This window comes from Oreochromis aureus, linkage group 2 (assembly GCF_013358895.1).
Source record: "Oreochromis aureus strain Israel breed Guangdong linkage group 2, ZZ_aureus, whole genome shotgun sequence".
NCBI lineage: Eukaryota > Metazoa > Chordata > Actinopteri > Cichliformes > Cichlidae > Oreochromis > Oreochromis aureus.
The window spans coordinates 19,800,316-19,820,452 of NC_052943.1; the positions used below are offsets into that span (position 1 = coordinate 19,800,316).

Here is a 20,137-nt window from a genome sequence, read left to right on the forward strand (position 1 = left end):
CTGTGAAAAAGTGTTCATTTATTTATTTTATACTACACAAAGATAACCCTTGTAAATCATGACTTCATTTATTAGGGGAAGAAAAAGCTATCTAAACCTACCTGGCCCTATATGAAAAAAATACCCCAACTCCCCTTGTTAAATTATGAATTCACTTTGATTAACCATATTTTTTTGGAAAGCTGAGTTCAGTTTTACTAGCCACAGTCAGTTGTTGATAAAAGGAACACAAAGGCTTGTCTTAAATTTGTCAAAATCCCCCAAAACAAAACATCATTCAACAAATAAATAAATAAATATTCTTTGGACTGACTTTTGGAACGTTTCCATCCTGTGAGATTTGGTGTAAGATCAACATGGTGGTAGTGCGATGATCAGGGGGTGCTTTGCTGCATGTCTAATAGTATGTGTATATTTTATAGTATGTGTTTGACGAGCTAGAATACAGAAATAATAAGCTTTTGTTGTACATCAACAGTGTGGTAACTAGTCTACCTATAGGAAATCTTCCACTTTGATTGCTTTTCTCCATCTGCTTTTCCTACACGGGAAAGAAAACATTTTATGGATCAAATCTGCAAACATGGTGAGAAAAAATAATGTCTCAGCTAAATATAAAAGCTCCAATTTAAAGTTGAGTGTTCAACACTTAAGTTGACAAAGGAGGGAGTCTGGGGGGACAGAGTGTCCATCCATCAATTTTCTTCCGCTTATCCGGGGCCGGGTCGCGGGGGCAGCAGCCCAAGCAGAGAAGCCCAGACCTCCCTCTCCCCAGCCACCTCCTCCAGTTTGTCCGGGGGAACACCAAGGCGTTCCCAGGCCAACCGAGAGATATAATCTCTCCAGCGTGCCCTGGGTCTGCCCCGGGGCCTCCTCCCAGTGGGACACCCAGGAGGCGCCCAGGAGGCATCCTTGTCAGATGCACGGAGGAAGGCTGATTAATAAAAAAAAGTCCCACAAAGTTTAAAAACAGACGACCAAAAAGCCTCTTCCACATCATCTAAGAGATAAAAGAGTTGATTTTTACATGGCACTATATCCAGATGTCTCAGCAGAAATCAGTCCTTATCAGAGCAGGTGATCCTTTTTTAATCTTATGTTGTTAAATGTTGGTGAACCTGCGTGAATTGTCGCCTCAGTATCTTGTCTGCTTCAAGGTTTGATATGTTGTGCATCCAGGGATATTCTTCCACATACAATGGCTGTAATGAGTGACTAACGAGTGTTGCCTTCCAGCTCAAAGCAGTCTGGCCTTTCTGCTCTGATCACTGGCATCAACAAGGCATATTTTCCACAGTGAACTGGTACTCATTAAAAATATTGTTTGTTGGAGCAGTCCTCTTGAAAGCCTGGAGGTCGCTTGAGAAAATCCCAGTTGTCAGATCAGAACTTGTAGCACCAACCACGTCATGCTAAAAGTCACTTGCTGCTGTGTAACTGGATGAACAGATACAGTGGCTTGCAAAAGTATTCGGCCCCCTTGAACTTTTCCACATTTTGTCACATTACAGCCACAAACATGAATCGATTTTATTGGAATTCCACGTGAAAGACCAATACAAAGTGGTGTACATGTGAGAAGTGGAACGAAAATCATACATGATTCCAAACATTTTTTACAAATAAATAACTGAAAAGTGGGGTGTGCGTAATTATTCAGCCCCCTGAGTCAATACTTTGTTCAACCACCTTTTGCTGCAATTACAGCTGCCAGTCTTTTAGGGTATGTCTCTACCAGCTTTGCACGTCTACAGACTGAAATCCTTGCCCATTCTTCTTTGCAAAACAGCTCCAGCTCAGTCAGATTAGATGGACAGCGTTTGTGAACAGCAGTTTTCAGATCTTGCCACAGATTCTCGATTGGATTTAGATCTGGACTTTGACTGGGCCATTCTAACACATGGATATGTTTTGTTTTAAACCATTCCATTGTTGCCCTGGCTTTATGTTTAGGGTCGTTGTCCTGCTGGAAGGTGAACCTCCGCCCCAGTCTCAAGTCTTTGCAGACTCCAAGAGGTTTTCTTCCAAGATTGCCCTGTATTTGGCTCCATCCATCTTCCCATCAACTCTGACCAGCTTCCCTGTCCCTGCTGAAGAGAAGCACCCCAGAGCATGATGCTGCCACCACCATATTTGACAGTGGGGATGGTGTGTTCAGAGTGATGTGCAGTGTTAGTTTTCCGCCACACATAGCGTTTTGCATTTTGGCCAAAAAGTTCCATTTTAGTCTCATCTGACCAGAGCACCTTCTTCCACATGTTTGCTGTGTCCCCCACATGGCTTGTGGCAAACTGCAAACGGGACTTCTTATGGTTTTCTGTTAACAATGGCTTTCTTCTTGCCACTCTTCCATAAAGGCCAACTTTGTGCAGTGCACGACTAATAGTTGTGCTATGGACAGATTCCTCCACCTGAGCTGTAGATCTCTGCAGCTCGTCCAGAGTCACCATGGGCCTCTTGGCTGCATTTCTGATCAGCGCTCTCCTTGTTCGGCCTGTGAGTTTAGGTGGACGGCCTCGTCTTGGTAGGTTTACAGTTGTGCCATACGCCTTCCATTTCTGAATGATCGCTTGAACAGTGCTGCGTGGGATGTTCAAGGCTTGGGAAATCTTTTTGTAGCCTAAGCCTGCTTTAAATTTCTCAGTAACTTTATCCCTGACCTGTCTGGTGTGTTCTTTGGACTTCATGGTGTTGTTGCTCCCAATATTCTCTTAGACAACCTCTGAGGCCGTCACAGAGCAGCTGTATTTGTACTGACATTAGATTATACACAGGTGCACTCTATATGTCATTAGCACTCATCAGGCAATGTCTATGGGCAACTGACTGCAGTCAGACCAAAGGGGGCTGAATAATTACGCACACCCCACTTTGTAGTTATTTGTAAAAAATGTTTGGAATCATGTATGATTTTCGTTCCACTTCTCACGTGTACACCACTTTGTATTGGTCTTTCACGTGGAATTCCAATAACATTGATTCATGTTTGTGGCTGTAATGTGACAAAATGCGGAAAAGTTCAAGGGGGCCGAATACTTTTGCAAGCCACTGTATGTGTGTTAACAAGTAGTTCAACAGGTATATCTAGTGTGATCTAAAGTGGTAAGATCCAGTTTCATAGATTTCACCAGGAAGCAATCGTACTTTTTTACAATAATTAAAATCTGTAAGTCACTTTTTAACTTGAAACAGGAAGTATCTCTCTTTAGTTTGAGTGGGGATTTATTCTCTCTACCCAAATAGGAGAAGTGCTTCATTTATTACCCAATCTAGTCTACTATGTCTAAACACACACAAAGGTCTCTTACTTACTGTTACAACCACAGAATTTAGTCACTGAATAAGAAATAAAAATCACAACATTTAAGAAAAAAATCTGCAGGTTTATTGTTTTTTTTTCTTAACAGTACAGTAGATACATGTCATGACCCTGCATTGGTAGGGAATAGGTGCCTTAAAGAACAAGCAGTGCTTGTTATATTCATGTGACAAATGACTGACAAATCAAACACATACACTAGGAGAGAGGTCTTTTGACTTCCCAGCAATCACTTGACAAAAATACCTGCAGATGCATCACTTCCATTTCACAATCATTAAAATAGAATCCAGAGTTTTCAACCCATACTCAGGAACCACAGTACAGTCTAGGAAGACCATAACTTGGTCTTGGTCCATTTAGTTAAAAATGAGAAAAAAAGTGAAACACTGCGTACAAATAAGGTCACTTAAATGAGAGAAAAATGGAAGCATGTAGGTCATTTAACAAAGCAAGTCGTCAAGCTGATGCGAGAGTAGTTCGAAGGCGTGACTCTGTCCTGGTATGCTTGTCTGTGTTGCTGGTCGTATAGGGAAGCAAGGGGCGTAGCGGGCGGGGGATGCCTTGGTGAGTTTGTTTGTGCATTAACGCATCGTGACAAACTCCTCGGATGAGGTGGGGTGAATGGCGACTGTCTTGTCAAAGTCTGCTTTGGTAGCACCCATCTTGATGGCCACAGCAAATCCTTGTAGCATTTCATCGCAGCCAAGGCCCTGCATGTGCAGCCCTACCACCTGCGAAAATGAAACAACACAGTCGTTTGTTTGTTTGGGTTTTTTTTTTTTTTTTTAAAAAGAACTGCAGCAGAGTGAAAAGAAACTGTTAAAAGATTTTAGTCGAGGCTTTAATGACACGTATAGATGGCTCCAGGACTGCCTCCTGTATTGGTTTAAGTACTTTTAAGTTATTTTTTTTTGGAAAGTCTCAAATCTATTCTTCAATCCTGGTACATATAGCTGTGAAAGTGTAGAAAACAATTGCTTACGACATATTAAGAGCTCCTGTATTACTGGTTGGGGAAAAAGGCCCCATACGCTAACATTTACTAGTGATGTCTTAGCCCAAATGTGGTTGTTTACGAATAAAAAATAGTGCACTACAATGTTAAGACGATTTAGAGAAGAACCTCCTTTTGTGGTTTAAATAATAGAAATAAATCATCAAGAAGATATTCATTAAAATATTCATTATTTCATAAATTTAGGTGTCAGTAACAATGTGCTAGAGTCACATTTATTTAGAGCTCGTGTCTGGAGAAGAGATGACACCTACCTTCTCCTCTTTGCCCACACACACCAGCTTCATGATGCACTGACTCTTCCTGCTGGTGATAGCGTGATACATTGGTGTGAAAGAAGTCTTGTAAATCTTCACATTCTCCTTCCCTCTGGTTTTAATGGCCTCGTCTGTGACACGAACATCATCAAATGTAAGGACAATTTTACGTCTTACTGAGTAAAAGTAGGAATGGTGCATAAGATAAACGATTACATGTAAGCAGACGGCAGAAACTGAGTTAAACCCACCTAGATGTGTTTTTTATTGTCCTACTCACCCTCTGTGAGGCCCACCGTGCCGATGGGTGGGTGGCTGAACACCACAGTGGGAATACAGGTGTAGTCCAACTTGGAGTCCTTCTTTCCTTCAAACAGTCTGTGCGCCAGCTTTCTGCCTGCAGCAATGGCAACTGTCCCAACACATGAAAACCTCATCAGAATGCTGCTAACACTCAAAATGCCCACAAAAGGGCATTTTTATATTAAAAAAAATAGGTTAAAAAAACCCAAACACTTCAAAATACAGAAGTAGAAAAAAGGCACCAGGAGAAGAACTTCACCAGGATACCAACATGTTTTGTCAAGAAACCTTGGTCACACAATAAAGTTTTCTTTTAATCTTTTGTATTAAAGCTTTGACCCCAAATAAGAGTTTTTTTGTTAACGACAGAGATGAAGAATTGATTTTTTTTTTGGTTTTAATTGGCATTCATCCTTTCACCCTGGCCTCTTCAGAAGTTACTGAAAAAGACCAATTGATCCACTGAATATAGATAAATAACAGACTCTCACAATGGATTTCAGAGCTGACATTTGGAACCAAATCTTGGTCTGAATACTGTTTTCTTTGGTGAGTCTTTCAGTGAGTCTGAGTCATACCTGAAAAGCCTTCCTGTCTGTGCGCCTGACCCTCCCACATGCAAGAAACCCGACGGTTGTAAACATAACAGACTCAGACTCCAAGATCACGTTTGTATAGGACAAATTTCTGGTGACTTGTTATTTAAAGTTTTCCTATTTAAAAACATATTTTTGATATGCACAAGACTCTTGAAAAAGCCACTTCGCAAAATTATGTATCCCCTGTAATCACTCAAAACCATGGGTGAGGTCACAAAAATGCAAACTTGGCATTTCAGTGCTGTTATTTGGAGTCACCAGTGTATGAAATGTGTATGTGTGTGGTTTTAAACTTGAGGTAGGTCTTTCCTCTAATAGACACATAGAGACGTTATCCATTCTCACAAAGCGACTTACACATAAGTGCAACATGATCTCTGAAAATGTCCTGTCAGTGTACTCATCCGCAGCCTTCACGGCTTTGATATTCAAATATCCTTCTATAGCACCTTCGATATAGCAATAAAATCCATTCAGAGCTATTAAACATAGACCCAGAAACCTTTAGTCTAATATCACCAGGCTTCACTCAGCAATACTAATTACATGGAAAAATATTTACAACATTGGGAAACAGGTTAGAAAGAACACACACAGACACAAAAAAATGGATGAAGAAAAGTTGGGTTCTACCAGGTGTGAGAAGAGCTCTGCCACAAACATCCCCGACAGCGTAGATCCCTGATCGACTGGTGTTCTGAAACTCATCCACGATGATGTGGCCTCTTTCATCTGTATCCACACCCTGACAAAGAAAAAGAAAGAAAGAAAAGAAAAACTGTTTTACTTCTTAGAAACGAGTAAAAATGTGAACCGTGGAGATTAAAACAAAAGATTAGGCCTAGTTCCCTTTGAACTGTTTATTAATCTTGGAACTGTGTTTAGCTTCCCATAAAATTAACGTCTCAAAAGAAACCCCCCAAAACTCCCATCCTTATCTAAGACAGAGTATTGTAGAGAAACACAGTTTGGATGAATAATGGTTTTAAGGAAAGGTATTGCATGTTTTGCCTCTTTCTGTGTGCTTCCTTACTGTATGGCACTGACAGTGAATAAGAAACATGCAAGTGAGAAGAGAAATCCCGTGTGGGGCAAGAAATAACGATGACTCAGCTAAACTGTGGAGGATTAAATGTAAAGCAGAACAGACAAAAGAGAGACGGGCCTCAAAGTCTTGAAAAGCGTGAGAACATTCAACATGTTTTTAGGTTTTTGAATAGAGCTAGTTAAACTGCTGCTTTGACAAGTCATTCATTCTTCCTTCATATAACAAATGATTCAAACGATGTTATGACACATCCCTTAAATCTAAGCTCGGTAGATGGATCATAGACAGTCAAAAGAAGACTTTGCCGTAACTGAGACTTTGCTGCCCCTTAAAGGCTTGCTAGCCTTCATTTATCAAGTATTTATGCCAGAATTTCATGCATCACCTTCAATAAAGTAACAACATGTGGAAACTGTCCAGTCTTGTTCCCAGATTATCTGTTATTAAGGCTTAAGTCTGTTTTTTTTGGGATACCGGTTTTTGCATTCTTTTTGCATACAAGCCTTAAATTATAAAATATTTTATTATTATTTGTGGAAAGCAGTTTCATGTTGGTATGTGTGCCTAAGACACAGTTCTCCAAAGACATCTGCCGTCCTGTTATAATCTGTAAGGACAATTATGCAGCGGTAGAGTCTTACTGCTCAGCGCTACATGTAAGTGGCACATAATATCTCTCAATAAAGACATTTATCAAAAATAAATAAATAAAATAATAATAATAATAATTTGCACATTACACTATCCAATCTACAGATAAAAATCACAGGTGAACTGTTACCATCTCGCCGATGTTCAGTCCAGCTGTGTTGGGCTGCCTGCCGATGGCCCAGAGAAGGCAGTCCACTCCCTGGATGGTACTGATCTTCTCCTCGTCATTCTTCTTCTCGGGGTCTTTGGTAACCACCGTCACCTCCAGCCCCTTGTCTGTTTTACTCACAGACTTCACCTGAGAGTTCTTCCACAAATCTATACCAGAGTTTTGCAGTTCTTTGGTGCAGTTTGCACTTATAAAGGCGTCAAAGTTCCTCAAAACCTACAGGTAGAATACGAGAGTACACATATGACTGCATGGCGCTTCTAAAAACAGTCATATTGTGATTCTGTGTTGCCATTTTTCTTACTCCTGTCTGTCGAATAATGAGGGATGTTTTGGACCCCAAGGTGGAAAGAATGCCTGCCATCTCCACTGCAATATAACCAGCACCCACAACCAAACTGCGTCTGTAGGAAAAAACAAACAAACCCTATAATCACAGACCTACATGGTTCTGATGGTCTCCCATAAACATCATTTAGACTGTATGACAAGCTTACTTTGGCAGTGTTTCGAGTTCAAAGAAGCCATCACTGGTAATGCCCAGACTTGCCCCTGAAATTGTCAACAAACACAACAGCTGTAATCTTCTGAACATCTGACTGATGCTCACTGGGAAAACCAAGTATAGCATGTATTACCTGGAACTTCTGCATCACTCAGAACAGAAGGTTGCCCTCCAGTGGCGATGAGGATGTGAGGTGCTGTATATTTTCTTCCATTGACTTCCACAGTTGGCTCAGGATCATTTGTAAACCTGGCATAACCTTGAATGGTTTGGATTTTAGCCTGAAATAGAGCACATATGAGGGTTTTTTTGCACTGCAATTACATTTGAAAAGAACAGAAACCAAAAGGGCAGAATTAATCTGACACTTACTTTGTCAAGATTGTTCCGATAAATGCGATTTAGGTGACTGACGTACGCATCCCTCTTGGCTTTTAGGGTTCTGCAAACATATAATATAAATTATCCAACCAGCTAAAATATGTTGTGTTAATAAACCATCATCACAGGGAATACTTGTCTTGTATCACCCTTGTGTTGCCATTTCTAGAAAATTAATGACTTCATAAGGATAAATTGTTACAGATGGTAGAAAAATACAAGAAAAAACAAGTTTGCTGAAGAAAAATATAAAGAGAGGACTGGGGAGGACAACGAGACATATGGACATTTCAGAAAGTGACAATTAAACTGGAAATTTAAGTCTTACTTGTAATGTCCCAGTTTTTCTTTTTTACAGATTTATTCATACTGGATATTGGAGCTACATGTGAAATGTTCGTGTTTGTTACTGGGAAATTCAAAGATTTGCGTTATTCAAAAGTTACATGAAAATACTGTACTAGGCAGTTTGGTATAGCTTACACTGGTTAGTTAGTGAAGTTCACAGTCATAAACTACACTGTAGTGATGCACAGAAGCTGTGGTTTTTATGGTCAACGTGAGGTTACAACAAGGGTAACTGATTAGATTCACTCACTGAATTTTACCTTTGTTGCCGGCTACAGCCTGCCTACTGGTGCAAAATCAGCCATACAGTTTATTTAACATTTGGTTATATCCAGTTGAATGTAGTTGGCTAAATAAATAAACAGCAGTGAATCTCAGAGTAGCAACACAGGTCAGCTGATCACAGCCTGTACAAAAAGAAAATTGGAGCTCACAATACAAATTATAATGTGACTTATTTCTAAGTAACTCTTTTCTCCACACTGCACCACTACCACTACCACTACACCCCCACCTGCAAAATCCCACTTTAACCCCTGGGATTCTTTGCACATTGAGGATGTTTGTGGAGGATTTAGTACTCTACTGTAATCCATGCAGGCACACCCAAATCCCAGCACATTCCTCTCACATTAACGTTATATTTTGAAAAGGTTTTCTCATGTCGTAAATGTAGTCAACCACTCCTTCCAGGAAGGCTTATCTTCAACAGTCATTTTTGCCCAACTTCATTGTGCACGAAGATAGAGAAGTGGGCTAAAGTTAGGCAACACAAAGTAACTGACTGAGAGGTTGTCGGGGAGAAATGAATGCTTCTTTGTACCAGGAAAAACCACAACAGCTTTCAAAAGAGTTCATTGTAGTTGCAAAAAAAAGGAAAAAAGAAAAAAAAAAGATAAAAATCAAATAGACACTAGCAGAAACTGTAACTTACTCCCAACTGAAACGAACGTCTCCAGTTTCAAAGCCATAATCACCATGATCGTGCAGATATTCGGCATGAACTGCTGCGTTCCACATCACCTGAGAAGAAGAGCAAAAAGAGCTGGCTTTGAGAACTTGAACTTTGAGAAGTGTAGATGTAAAAACTTTTATTATAATAAGAGTGTAAAGAAAAAGGTACCTTCTTAGGGACACAACCAACATTGACCTGAAAAAAGGAAAGAAAGCAGAACAAATGAATTGAGTGAAAGCTGGTCAAGTACCAGTGATACAGATAAATTACGGAAGATATAAATTTTAGACTAAAGCTGCAGTGACAGGAAGAATATTTATGTAGTGTAAAGCAAAAGAACTGCAGTATCAAAAAATACAATGCTGTGTCAGTGTGTTTCATAAAACCAACATTTTACAAAAGGAAAAGATGTAAAAGATTAGGTCAGGTGCATTCATATGTCTGTAAAGTAATACAACACCAACATTCACTTATCAATAAGGAAAATATATGCAAATATAACCACACTGTTTTTCACTGTGGCTTTGTGTGGTTTATGCCAAAACTATTGGACTGAATGGTTTTGGTAGCCATTTCTTCCTCTCCTGTTTTAGCTGAAAAAACTATAGAGGCCTGATTTAACTAATAGTAAGTACAGATAGGCCTAACGCATTTAAAACCACTTGTTTCTTCCTCATATTGCAGCCTTGTGCAGACAATTTCAAAATGCCTCAGTTACAACAGATTCAGCTCAAGGGAACAGGAATGAGTTACAGTTTTATAACCTCATCGGCAGCTTTGTACTTCAAACCCACGTTTGTCAGACACACACAAAAAAGGAGTCGGGAGGTTTCGCAGTGAATCTGGTAACTAACGTGTCTGTGTGTGTGTGAGTGTGTGTACATGCTGCAGAGGTGACAGCAAAGTGACAGCAGTAGGGAGGCATGTCTGATTGTTTTTTTTTTATTATTATTTTTACTCACGCAGGTACCTCCGAGTTTGTGACTCTCGATCACGGCGGTAACTGCTCCGAGCTCCGCCGCCCGCCGAGCCCCGGCCAGACCTCCAGACCCGCCGCCGACCACGAGAAAGTCGAACCGGGTTATCTCCGACGGGTCTGAGGCCATCCTGCTACTGATAACTCCGCGTCTGCAAAGTGACAAGAAAAACTGTTTCCTGAGAAGAAACCAGCACGGAGCTCGAGTCCGGGCCAGCTGTTTTAATAGTGCCATAACCAGGAAGGGCGCAGGAAGGCAGGGCCTATGTGTCGGGCAGACCGGGTAGTGGGAGGGTCAGTGAAAGCCACTGCTGTGTCATTGTGAATTGCAACAATAGTGTGCAAATCCCAGAAACTGTTCTGACAATAGTCATGATGATCCTCACATGAGCTACAGTATGGTGGCTTCAAAAACATGAGTAAATCAGAGCATTTTCATGCATCGAGGGTTTGATGAAAATATTTAAGGATATTTAAGGAGATCAAGCACTGACGACTCCAGATTTAAGGATATAAAGTGAGCATCGTGACAATATTCAGAAACGCTAAACACACATCAGTAAAGTCCGTTATTTGCCACAAACTTACTGGAGTACTCACCTCGGTAATGCCAGTGATACTGACATAGTAGGAAACAGTCTGCAGACTCTTGTGAACAGCATGTTTTAACTGCTTTTATGGCATTTTAATCAGAGCTATCCATGGGGTGCCTTTTGCCTCTCTCTGACAGCCACTGCAAGCTGATAAACGCGTGTTGTTTGACTTTATTACAGCACACACAAAAGCTTCAAAGCATTTCCTGGGTCACTGGGTGAGCCCCCTCCCCTCTATATTGCCCCAGTTTAGCAAACTGCTGCCTGGTCGTGTCTAAAATAATCAGTCCTTGTGCGAGATATTGGAAAAACTAACCGACAGGTAAACACCGTAATACTGTGATGGTGGAAGACGCCAAATTTGAAGACGCGAGTAGCGTAGATCCTCCAAAGCCTTGCGTTGTTTTTGTGGGAGATTTGGCGTAAATAACAGGGGAAGATGTGGCAGATTTGCGTGGTATTTCTTTAAGAATCACAGGTCCGTTGCGCTCAGCCTGTCAAGGAAAACAAATGATGAAGTTACACTTCTCACAGGGCCTTTCAAAACAAGAGTACACTCCCGTAGTAGCACGCATTACATTACTTGGTGAGATAACACCTAAAGGAAACGAAGAATTAAACAGCAGTTCAGTCCATAATGTTTTGGACTGTGACACAATTTTCTTTTCTTTATTTTTAATGGATTTTAAATTACACAAGATGCCAGTGAAGTGCAGATCATGCCAGTGCATGACAAATTAAGACATTTCAACTGACTATTTTATAGCTTAATAAGAAGGCCATCTATAGGCTCAAAAACCCAAATAAATCTCTCAGAAAAATAGCGAAAATGTTAGTAGTGGCCAAATATTAAACTCAGAAACCCCACAAGACCACACAAGACAAATACATTATTAGAATAGAATAGAATTCAACTTTATTGTCATTGCACATGTCACAGGTACAGGGCAACGAAATGCAGTTTGCATCCATCCAGAAAGTGCTTTAGCCGTGATATAGATATATTACAATATATATTAGCAATAATATAGATGTGTAAGTATATTACAGAAATGGGTCTATTATGGTATGTTATAATGTACACGGTGTGAAGTATGTTATGAATATTCTATAACTATATGTATGTACAGGCTGTAGTGAGTACAAGCTATGTACAGGCTATGAACAGGATATAAATATGAAATAAAAACTATACAGAAATCTGAGATATACAGTTATACAGAAATGTGAACTATGCAAGTTATAAACAGTTGTAGGATTAAAAATTATCATATGTACAGAATGATATTTACACAGAACTATACAGTAGTGGAGTTAGGATAATTGTGATAGTGATAAAGTGCTAGTGGTTGTGGGTGTGTGTATGTTCAGTCCATGAGTTTAACGTGGGTCAGATGTCAGGAGGCAGAGTTCAGATTACATTCAGAATACATTATTATAATTATATTTATTATTGGCAATATTTTTTCTGTGGTTAAATGGTAAATGGTAAATGGCCTGTATTTGTATAGCGCTCTAGTCCCTAAGGACCCCAAAGCGCTTTACACAACCAGTCATCCACCCATTCACACACACATTCACACACTGGTGATGGCAAGCTACATTGTAGCCACAGCCACCCTGGGGCGCAGTGACAGGTTAAGAAAAACAACTTCAAAACAGCTAAAGAACCAAGAATACCAGCAAGGGGGTATGTGTATGATTGTCAAAGTCTGCAATCAAAAGGCAACTTCACGAATGCCAGAAGAGCCTGCACACCTCTGAAAAGATTCTTTGGACAGATGAAATCAAGATTAAACTGTACCAAAATGATGGAATGAGAAAGGTATGAAGCGTACCACATGTCAAACATGGTGGAGGCAATATTACGGTATTGGCATGTACTAGTGACCCAGTGTAACCAGTTCAATTTAAAACTATGTCAGTTTGTCCACTTCTTATTGAGCCTCTGAAAACGGATACGTGCACGAGCAGCATGAACACAGTTTCTGCCTGGCAAGTGCTTTTGACATGCTGTTGGACAGATAAATTACATGCTCTTGTTACTTCCTCTTTATTTTAGTTTTATGGCAGCTGACAATCTTTGAGAGTTGCTTTAACAGCCAATAATCATCCATGACTTTGCATTTACTCTAATCTGATTTATATTTGTGCTTATCAGCCTTACTTCTGACATTTTTGGAAGGAAACCAAGCGAGAAACTGTCCCTGTTTATCACTGGCAATTTAATCAGTTTATTCACATGTTTAGCACATAATTTCCATGCACATTAATAACATGCAATTGGACAGAAAACCAAACTTTGCTGTGTTTTAACACATATTTTTATTTGCAGGCTTCCAGCAAATTAATACATTTGCACCATAACCCAAAATGCCCTCGTACATTAAGTCAGTGGTAAGATTGTGAGCCACGTCAGACAGTGCACAAAATTTCATGCCTAGCAGGATCAACTACCTTCAACACTAGATGCTACATTTTATTAAGTCCTTCGACATTGTCATGTAAGATGAATGTCAGTCTCAGAAAAACACACCATACATATTTTTAAATCCCTCCAAAAGGGTTCGAATCTTTAAACAATCCCACGCATGAATGTAGGTTCTAAGTTTTGCTGTATTTCTAATTTACCATATTTGTCACAAAATTAATCAATATTTTCTTAACTCAATGTATTTTTATTGTTTGAAATTTGATGTATTTTGTCTTCTATTGAACCTAAAAGATGTTCTGATGTTTTTCCTGCCATATATTATTTTCAGTTCTCTGGTGTTTTTGTTCCTCTTTATCTGGATATGCCATCAATAAAAACAGGTTATTGAAGATAATACAGGTGTTATACTGTGGCAGCCAAAAGAGCACTGTGTTATATTGTTTACATAAAAAAAGTTCAATAAATAAAATATTAATAGTTCCTTTGTTGTGTTAAATAATATTATTTGCTGGTGATCTGACTGAAAACGAAGGACACAATTTTTTATCACCAAGATTTATAAACATGTTGAATCAGCTATATTTTTAACTTAGCGTGCTCTTATTTTGAAAACCACAGCAGCTTTCTTCCGCCATTGTTTTTTTCTACCTACAAATGGCTAACGACAAGCTAACCCAAAGCGGCTCGGTTGGCGGCGTTGACAAGCGTTAGTATCACGTTCAAAGAGTGGATTTTTTAAAATTCATGTTATTGAAAAAGATATCACCGACCAAATCGCTGTTTCGTAACACGGCAATCAGGTGCGTATGAGGCATTTGACTCTGTTGCAAATATAAACAGTTGTAATGTTGGCCGTCGTCTCCGCAACCCCCCTGTTGTAGTTAGGTAGGGCCTTTTCGTCACGTTCAAAGGAAGAAAGCTCAGCGCGCACGGAGAAAAATGCAAATACAGACCAGTGCAATGACTTTGATTAATTGCATTTTATTTTGCTGTATTGTTTTGATTTGCCTACACGCGCGCGCAGCCAAATAAATATTTGCAGGAGCTGAAAATGCTGCATGAGCTGTGCGTGAGAGGAGGGGCTTCACAGGCCTCATCCTAGTGTAAGCATAGTACCCAGTGAGGTTAAGTCAATCATTTTTTTGTTAATGTTTTTGTTTTTCTTACGTTCCTTTTACAGGGAGAGACATCGTTGACATGTGCATCAGTGTCTGCTTTCCCCGGACATAAACCCTGGACATCAGGTGAAGATGGATGTTTACTTCAGGGTGTCACATCAGCCTCTGAAATTGTGAGAATTACTGCCAGATGGCCAGAACACCTCACTTCTCATTATGAAGCCTGTCAGCTATCAAAGCATGCCATCCTCTGTGAATGGTGGACATCCAAATTTGTCACTGGACCGTGTGTTAACCACTTCAAACGTGAGGTATTGTGAGAATTGTGGATTTGCGTCTACAGATGCCGCAGTGTTCGAGAAGCATATGGTTGAGCATATGGGGACACGGTTTTACTGTTTTTATTGCAACGATGTTTCCTACAGTGAGGCGGAGTTAAACGCGCACCTGAAACGACACACTTCGAAGTATCCATTCAAATGTTCTCACTGTGGACAGGGCTACATGAGGAGGCTGTGCCTTGTTAAGCACATTGAACGTTTGCATAGTAAAAGCATCATTCAGGTACCTGCTAAGCCTGGTGTGACGAAAAATCCGCAGGTCCCCGTCCCCAGTGCCTTAACAAGCCTGCACGCTGCTGATCCGTCATCGCTACGGCCGGTTGTTCGGGTGACGGTACCTAGCCCGAGTGTACCTGCTGTCAGACTGGGAAAAGATGAACAGAGAGCAAAAACACTGGAAACGAAGGCATCGAATGTCACTAATGGCAACCCAGAACGTCTTTCCCCTTTGAATGGACTCATTCAGCACAATAGAGCTCTCACAGTTTCTCTGCCAGAAGAAGTAACAATTCCTGCCGGCTGCTTGGTTGAACTCATTGAGGTGAAAACTGTAAATGGGACAAAGGAACTAAAGCTGAGGCTCGTTTCCCAACAAGAAAACGAGTCCGTGATAAAGGACACGAGGACGACAGTTTCTCAAAACACAGCGCTGGGGAAGCCATTGTCATCTACATTAATCAGTCACACCAACACGGTGCGGCCTGTCAGTATGGGCATGAGCACTATTAACAGGAAATCATGTGACACAAAGATGGTGAATGTGGAGCGCCCTGCTGTTGTCCCGGTCAGTATTTCCAACAGTCTCCCAGTGAGTCCAGTGAGCAAAGAAAAGAGTGGACTGAAAAGGGTATCACCGGAAATAATCAACTTGGATTCTAACGAAGTCATCCCTAATAAGTTTCCCAAAAATATCATCAGTCCTGTAAGAGAAGGGGTAAACAGTGGGATCAGAGTTACGCAAACAGCACCGGTGAGCCACGTAGCTCCTCTTCCAGTTATCTCCAACAGGGTCACTAGCAGGTTGAACACCACCAGCCTGCATCCAAACAGCATGGTTTCTCAGAGAGTGATGGATGAGAGAAAGATCTTACTTCCAGAGTACCCCAAGAGTGTTCCATCCAGGAGAGCGGGTGACACGAAAAATATGCAGGATATGCCGGTGGCTATGAAGGTGGAACCTGGGAAGACCTGCTTCAAGAGCAGCACTGCTTCAAAACCAATCAAAGAAGTAGCACCCTTGAACCAGGACAGGATTAAATCAACTTCTCCCTCCATAAGAAGTTCCATTGTTCCAACTGTCCAAGTGAGACCACCAATATGTCTAGTCAGTAAGGATAATGTTCCAGCTCAGTCTTTTTCATTACCCAAGACTCTAAACAAGCTTGTTTCAGTCAAAACTCCTGTTTTTTCAAATCATGCCAAGTCAAAGAGCTCAACTTGGATGCCGGAAGTCAGATTAAATGAGCTGGCAAAAGAGAGAGACGTTTCAGAACCTGAGAGTTTCCCCATCATATCCTCTGTGTTTTCATTGAGTCAGCAGCCAGAGGACGCCCAAGGTCCCATTCAGCCATTGGTAATGGCTTTACGAGGCATAGTGATGGATAAAAGTAGCAGTTCTGTCAGTACGACTCAAGATCAAGTTAAGATAACAAACACGGAGCACGTGGACAAGACCCTGACATTAGGGCCCAGCCCTCAGGTGGAAACAAAAAACGGATCCTTCATCTGTGAGTCGTTATTGACGGAGCGGACGGAGCCCGTAGAAGCAAAAGACCACAATAAGGGGGTTCATCACTCTCCTGCACTGACCCACAACCATGTTGATATCAAAGAGGAAAAAAAGATCCCTCTACCACCAGATGATAATAAATCCAGTCACAGTCCTGCTTCAAAATCTTCAACACATGAAGAATCTAATGTTGCAGAACACGCAAAAGCATCTGAAACTGAAGAACCTCTAGAGCAAGTGGTCAAAAGTGAGCAGGACTCAAAGTTTCTGACTGTCACCCTGAAGAGGGTGCAAGTGGGCGTGTGGAAACAAACCAAGAAGGGACTGAAACTTAGAATATCCAAATATAAGACTCAGGTACCTGTGGACAGTGTAACTGACTGTACAGTCATTTACCCAATGCCGCTGAAAGTGGACCAACCAGTGAAACGACCGGGTCCAAACCAGCCGGTGGTAGTGCTCAATCATCCAAAGCCTCGGGGCTCTGCACAGGGAACGAGAGATGATCCTTTTGCAAACACAGGAGCTTCTGAAGTGGTTCCAAAGTGCCAAATCTTGAAAATGAGACTGAGCAAAGTGATGGGTCAAAAATATGAGGTGATGGGTTGCACCGTCCGAGTGTTTCCATGAATGTATTGGACAATTCATCAATGGAAAGAAGTATACATTTATGAGGAAGCAGTTAGTATTACAGTAAAGAGATGTTTAAGGTCAAAAACTGACAAAATCTCAAGCCAATTATTTTCTTTATGGGAGAATAAGAGTAAAAAATATGGACGTCTGAGTATCACTGAACATTGTCTTATATGTATAATATGAACTATTCAAGTGCAATGCTGTTTGACTGCTTTGAGTCAATGAAAATGGACTGAATGCCGTTATAGATTGCAGTCAAAAACACAGATATTAAGTACTGTTTCTGAAGGTTGAGAGACCAGTGGATATGTCATTAATGCATGCTGTTTATTTAAAAAGGATAATGTTTTTTATTTATTTTTTTTTTACTTTGCATCAGTGAAATTTTTTGGGCATCCATGCTGCCACCTGAAATAGGTGCAGTGATGGGTATTCAGACTTTTTCCTGCATTAAAATTGGCCTTTGGGGAGAGAAGTTCATATTTAAGGCAGTGTTTTCCTTTTTTTTTCCTTTTTCTTTCTTTTTCTTTTTTTTACAGAAGTGTTTGCATTTCCTGCTATTTGACGTACATAAATGTATTTCATGCCTGTGCGAATTAAACCCCACTTTATTAACAGTTAAAAAATACTGGTTAAACAGTCCTTGTGATTTTCCAGCCAAAACCTCTTTGGTGGGTCCCAAATGTTTTGTATATGCTGGTTTTAAGTATGATTAAATATTTATAATGATATTTTGTAAGATGTCATTCCCTGTGACTGAAAAGAATGAAAATGTCTAATTGACATAGTTCTAATTGGATCAAGTTAGGGGCAATAAGTCTCCAGTTGATTCATTATTTATTTGTATTTTTAAAATAATTTGCATCTTTGAAGGCGTCCCAATCACTTCATGTTTGTTAACATGGCCGATTGTGCAGATGACTGTGTGCTGTGTCTAAAAAAATGAACATTTCAACACTAATAGCCGTCTAAAAGGTTTATCCAGTTTTAAAAGCTCCTCCAAATTTTAGCTGGAAAAATTTTACTTTTCATGGCAGCAGCTGGTTTTGTAGTTGTGCGTTTAGCTACTCTTTGCAAAATCTACTCAATGGAACATGTTACAGAACCATGTTGTATTTTTTTTAATTAATCATTGATAACTTCATTAGATGAAATGGACCAATTAAAACAACTACTGCAAGGTGTAAATAATGGAACCTGGGCATACACTCAGCTGTGTTATCAGTTCAGATATGATATTAATCACTGACTCTTGCAGAGATACAAAAGTCTGCCAGTTGTACATCTGTGTGAAGTGAAATGTTACAGAGCTTAAGGCTAAAATTTAGAGTATATCTACTAATCCAGACATAAGGATGATGATGATGCACTAAAAAAAGTACCCTAATACTTTACGGTGTCATTTTACTTTAAAGCGCAAAACGGACGTCCTGAAGAATCAAGATAATTTTTTATTTTTGTTGTAATTTTTGGGATTTTATTAAATTTGGCTTTGTAATTAGTCACATTATTATACATTTTTGTGATTGACTTATTTGAGTTTTCTTGTGACTTTTTTTCTCTCTAGGTTTAAAGCTTCACCTATGAGAGTAATCTAGAGAAGGTAGAAGCAACCTAAACTGGTCAATTCCTGTAATAGAAGTATTTCCCTGCCGTGACTATGAGACAATGGTGACTGATAGGCAATTCAAACCTGTTGTATATTTTTCAAAATAATCAAACATAAGCAATCTTCTGTCCTGAGACTTCTCAGATCTGTTTTTCTTCTTAAGGCAGCATTACCACAGCATATGTGTGTTCTTGTTTATTATGTATTCACAGTGTACAAGGTGCTAGACCTATGATCACATTTGTAGGTTTTGGTTGCCCCAGTTTTTATTACACGTTTGTGTGTGTGTGTATATATATATATGTAAATATATATGTTTTGGGTCACTCAGATTTTATGGTTTATAGACCTATAAATATAAAACATGGTAACTGGTGTTCATACTGAGTAGGGAATGGCCCCTTCTGGAGCACCAACACTTCTGCTTTACTTTCCTTACATTGCAGCGAGTAAAGCTGCTGTGCAGTCTCTGTTATATATTCATTATCCTAAAGTTGTTTGACATGTCTTTATGGCTGTTTTCCTTTTGCCTTTTAATTTAATCCTCATCTGTGTGGGAATTAGTCATATTCCAGTTCAAGTGTTTTTGAGTTTTATTACATTCTCAGTGTTCATTATCATTGTGATCCATGCTTTTATAATAACAATTGTGTAATTCCTCTTTTATTAAAAAAAGTAAATTTGACAACGGTTTGACTTGTATATTTTTTCCCACCAACTGAAACCCATCACTTAAAGTTCACTGTAGATCAACAGTAGTTTAAATCTATTAAAGCATACATGGTAAATTTCTTTTGTTTGTTTTTTGACACCCTGTATTGTCCTGTTTGTGACATTGGGCCACCATGCCCAACATCAAACTAATCTCTGCAAATATCTTAATGTACAAAGGTCCAGGCAACATTCAGATCGTCAAATTTGCTTAGGAACACTCCTGGCTACCTGGGTGTATATGGATGGTATCCATAATAAGAGCTAAACAAATGTAAACACATGACTGAATGCTTTCTTTATTACCCTAATTAGCAGAGGATCCATCTGATAATCCTTTATAAAAGGTTATACCAGATTATATTAAACCTGCTTGTGAAGAATTAACACTACATTCATGTAATAAAACCTACTTATACGACCACACTAAAGTTTTT

At 39.8% G+C, this 20,137-nt stretch overlaps 2 protein-coding genes across 4 annotated transcripts; one reads left to right on the forward strand and one right to left on the reverse strand.

Annotated features, from left to right (window-relative positions):
- Positions 1-3,362: 3,362 nt before the first annotated feature.
- gsr (glutathione reductase) lies at positions 3,363-11,607 on the reverse strand. 3 transcript variants are annotated; one of them, XM_031741468.2, is made up of 13 exons: positions 11,130-11,607; positions 10,516-10,681; positions 9,722-9,748; positions 9,533-9,621; positions 8,242-8,311; positions 8,003-8,150; positions 7,862-7,916; positions 7,669-7,768; positions 7,326-7,580; positions 6,130-6,241; positions 4,875-5,006; positions 4,592-4,725; positions 3,363-4,053 (listed from the first exon to the last, which is right to left on the reverse strand). In XM_031741468.2, the coding sequence occupies exons 1-13, from the start codon at positions 11,189-11,191 to the stop codon at positions 3,904-3,906; spliced, it is 1,500 nt and encodes a 499-aa protein (XP_031597328.1). In that variant the 5' UTR covers positions 11,192-11,607; the 3' UTR covers positions 3,363-3,903. The 3 variants fall into 3 exon arrangements, with proteins under 3 accessions (XP_031597328.1, XP_031597326.1, XP_039476394.1); XM_031741466.2 differs by lacking the exon at positions 11,130-11,607 and having other exon boundaries at positions 10,516-11,075; XM_039620460.1 differs by lacking the exon at positions 11,130-11,607 and having other exon boundaries at positions 10,524-11,073.
- A 2,592-nt stretch (positions 11,608-14,199) lies between these two features.
- LOC116321596 lies at positions 14,200-19,674 on the forward strand. The gene is made up of 2 exons (XM_031741490.2): positions 14,200-14,356; positions 14,737-19,674. The coding sequence occupies exon 2, from the start codon at positions 14,891-14,893 to the stop codon at positions 17,372-17,374; it is 2,484 nt and encodes an 827-aa protein (XP_031597350.1). The 5' UTR covers positions 14,200-14,356; positions 14,737-14,890; the 3' UTR covers positions 17,375-19,674.
- The last annotated feature ends 463 nt before the right edge of the window (positions 19,675-20,137 follow it).